This window comes from Panicum hallii, chromosome 1 (genome assembly GCF_002211085.1).
Source record: "Panicum hallii strain FIL2 chromosome 1, PHallii_v3.1, whole genome shotgun sequence".
Taxonomy (NCBI): domain Eukaryota; kingdom Viridiplantae; phylum Streptophyta; class Magnoliopsida; order Poales; family Poaceae; genus Panicum; species Panicum hallii.
The window spans coordinates 26357035-26360896 of NC_038042.1; the positions used below are offsets into that span (position 1 = coordinate 26357035).

The window sequence follows — 3862 nt, forward strand, 5'->3', positions numbered from 1 at the left end:
ATTCCATGTAACCCTATCCCCCCTAGAGTATATAAGGGCGGGTAGGGAACGCCTCGAAAGACATCAATAACCAAACCCTAAGCAATACAAACCACCATATAGGACGTAGGGTATTATGCAACTCGTGGCCTGAACATATCTAAACCTTGTGTTACTTGCACCTTCGAGTTCCTGATCTCGGTGACACCTTGCCTACAAGTCTACTATCTTAGGGTATCCCTAGGTAGGCTTGCTGGTAAAACACCGACACAAAGTGTCCCATAAGTCCTCCGGCATGAGCTTTTTGCAAAAGCATTAAGCGAATAGAGCAATCTGGAATGCAAAGTTTGTTAGCTCTAAACAAAAATCCATCATGCAAATGGAACTTTTCCCAGCCCTTGCCATCACAACATTTATCAAATGGTTTAGCAAAGAATGAATCCGTAGCATACAAATCATTGATGTTCTCCAAACCAAGAATTTTAGCATCAAGGTGGGACAACAAAGCATCTACAACAACATTTTTCTTCCCTTTTTTGTACTTGACAATATAAGGAAAAGACTCAATGAGTTCACTCCATTTAGCATGTCTTTTCTTCAATTTTAGTTGACCCTTTAAATGTTTCAAAGTTTCATGGTCTGAATATATCACAAATTCTTCGGGCAAAAGGTAGTGCTGCCATGTTTCCAAACTCCTCACAAGAGCATAAAGTTCTTTGTCATAAACTGAATAATTCATAGTTGGACCATTGATGTCAAATCTGGAAGTGCAAGGAGTGGGGCTGATGTCAACTTCTTCTTCGACTCTTCAAATGCCTTCTCTTGAGCTTCACCCCATTGGAATGGTACATCCTTCTTTGTCAACTCGTTTATTGGGGCAGCAATGGAACTGAAATCTTTCACAAACCGACGGTAGAAACCGGCAAGTCCAAAGAAGCTTCGCACTTGGCTCACATTTTGTGGAGGCTTCCACTCATGAACAGCCTTGATCTTTTCCTCATCCACTTCCACGCCATGAGCTGAAACAACAAAACCAAGAAACACAACCTTGTCGGTGCAAAAGGTGCACTTGGCAAGGTTAGCATATAAGCATTCCTTCCTCAAAACAGCAAGCACACATTTTATATGTTCACCATGTCCATCAAGAGACTTGCTGTAAATCAAGATATCATCAAAGTGAACAACAACAAACTTGCCAATGAAAGTCCTTAGCACATGATTCATCAATCTCATGAAGGTGCTAGGTGCATTGGTCAATCCAAAAGGCATCACCAACCATTCATACATCCCAAACTTGGTTTTGAAGGCTGTTTTCCATTCATCTCCTTCTCTCATTCAGATTTGGTGAGAACCATTTCTCAAATCAATTTTGTGAAAATGATAGCACCACTAAACTCATCAAGCATGTCATCAAGGTGAGGTATGGGGTGTTTGTACCTTATGGTGATGTTATTAATGGCTCGGCAATCAACACACATTCTACATGAGCCATCTTTCTTTGGAACTAAAAGAATAGGAACAACACAAGGTGAGAGACTTTCCTTCACATAACCTTTGTTGATGAGCTCTTGCACTTGGCGCTGAATTTCTTTTGTTTCCTCTGGGTTGGTGCGGTATGGTGCACGGTTAGGAAGTGGAGCACCAGGAACAAGATTGATTTGGTGTTCAATCCCTCTCTTTGGTGCAGCCCTGGTGGTACTTCCTCGGGAAACACATCTTCATATTCCTGTAACACATCAAGAACAGCACTAGGCAAAGTAGAGGGTAAGTCGTTAGTGACAAGAAAATTGTCCTTGTACAGGAGTACATAGAACATGGCATTGGGTTCACTCAATTCTTTTAAATCCCCTTTCCTAGCCATCATCACTAAACCCTCTTTCCCCTTTGGCTCGGTTCTTTGCAGCTGTGGAGTTTATTTGGCTATGGAATCACTCCCTCACTATTTATGTGGGTCACTCGCAAATGGTTCTCGCTCTCTCTTTATTTTCTTTTGAGATCATCCTTCAAAATTTCCTCTGGTGATAAAGGAAGTAATGTGATTCACTCTCCTTTGTACATGAACACCAGCTTGTTGGCTCAACCAAAAATGTTAACATCATGATCATATAACCATAGTCTTCCCAGCAGTAGTTGGCATGCTTGCATAGGCACCACATCACAGTCCACATGATCATTGTATCTCTCAATGGAGAAAGGAACTGTTACAATATTGGTGACACGAAGTGCACCACAATTATTGAGCCACTGCATCTTGTATGGGTTAGGATGGCGCCGTTGTTTCAACCCCATTCTCTCAACTAATTCATGACTTGCCATATTGTTGCAGCTGCCATTATCAACAATAAATTCTGCACAACTTGTCCTTGATCATGCCTCTGGTGTGAAAAAGATTGTGTCGCTGTCCATTCTCTTCTTTTACAGCAGTAACACTAAGCACTTGATGAGAAATGAAGCAATTATTATCACCTTCATCGGATCGGATCTCATTCTCGTCATTTTCAATCTCCTCATCATAGCGTGGGGCATCTTCTTCTGGTTCACTTTCAGATTCCCACTCACCAAGTTCATTCACAATCATAGTCCTTCAACTAGGACATTGAGCAGCAACATGCCCATGACCTTGGCACTTAGTGACAAACAATGCTTCGGCTATGCGAAGATGATGCAGCCACCGACGCAATAGAGGGGGCTGCTGTATTTACAGCGGGGTGTCATTGTTCTTGCTGAATTGTAGGTGAAGAAGCTGTAGAAACTGATGTCTTTGCAGCACCAATAGATGGAGAAGGCCTAGCTGCAGTCCCCTGAAACCGACCAACACCAATAGAGGTACCGGGCTGCTGCCGGCGCCATGGAGAGGAGATGGATTGACTCCCATAAGTCCTTCCACGTGCCTCTTTCTGAATTTTCCTTTCAGTACGCATAGCTTGATCAACTAGATCTTGCAAATTATTGTATGGAAATATCTCTACAAAACCAGAAATCTCCACATTGAGACCATTCAAAAATCTTCCCATTTTTGATTCAGCATCCTCTCTAATTCCAGCACGAACCAAGAGTAACTCCATCTCCTTATAATAATCATCAATTGATTTAGATCCTTGTTTCAAAATTTGCAATCTATTGCGAAGGTCATGCTGATAGCTTGATGGCACAAAGCGTCTCCTCATCACTCACTTCATCTCATCCCACGTGTTGATGTATGCAGGGCCCAACACAAGTTGATTCTCTTGAATTTGATTCCACCAAGTGAGAGCATAACCATAGAACTCAACTGAAGCAAGATTTACATGCCTTTGGTCAGAGAGATTATGCACTCTAAAAATCTGATCGCATTACTCCTCCCACTCAAGATATGCATATGCATCTTCTCTTCCTGAAAATTTTGGAACACTTAACTTGACACGAGCAACGTTGTCCAGATCATCCCTATTGTGATGACGATGGTGTTCCCCATCATGGCCAGCACCATGATGGTGATCTTGATGCTGCCCATAGCGTCTATGTTCTGCAAAAGGATTCTCATCTTCATCAAATTCCTCATCATAATTATCATGTACTTCCTCTTCATCATCAAAGTGCACACGGTGGCCACGGCCACGCCCGTGAGCTCTTCCTCCATGCTGGTCACCGCGACCAGCACGCCTACCACCACCATGACCACCACGACCATCGCCAAAACGGTCATGAAAACCATTTCCAAAACCTAAATTTTCATCAAACTCTTCATGTTGTGCAGGCCTTTCACCTCCTGCAGGAATACGTTCATTAAACATCCTCTCCATGGCCTCCAATAGTGAGTTCCCTAGTTGGCGTAATTCAGCTCGCGCAATTGGGGGTACTTCTTCATTAAAACCACCATGAACACACGAATCATCAGATCCTG

The 3862-nt window shown here is 42.7% G+C and overlaps 1 protein-coding gene across 1 annotated transcript; it reads right to left on the reverse strand.

Moving 5' to 3' along the window:
* Window positions 1–714: 714 nt before the first annotated feature.
* Window positions 715–3649, reverse strand: LOC112896602 (uncharacterized mitochondrial protein AtMg00860-like). The gene is made up of 2 exons (XM_025964626.1): window positions 3390–3649; window positions 715–1132 (listed from the first exon to the last, which is right to left on the reverse strand). The coding sequence occupies exons 1-2, from the start codon at window positions 3647–3649 to the stop codon at window positions 715–717; spliced, it is 678 nt and encodes a 225-aa protein (XP_025820411.1).
* Window positions 3650–3862: the final 213 nt, after the last annotated feature.

Excerpts from the sequence above, each read along its gene's own strand:
- LOC112896602 (XM_025964626.1), bottom strand. The coding sequence starts at position 3,649 with ATGGTCGTGGTGGTCATGGTGGTGGTAGGCGTGCTGGTCGCGGTGACC. Across the intron at positions 1,133-3,389 it reads ATAGGGATGATCTGGACAAC|CAAGTCTCTTGATGGACATG; the intron begins GTTGCTCGTGTC and ends CTTGATTTACAG.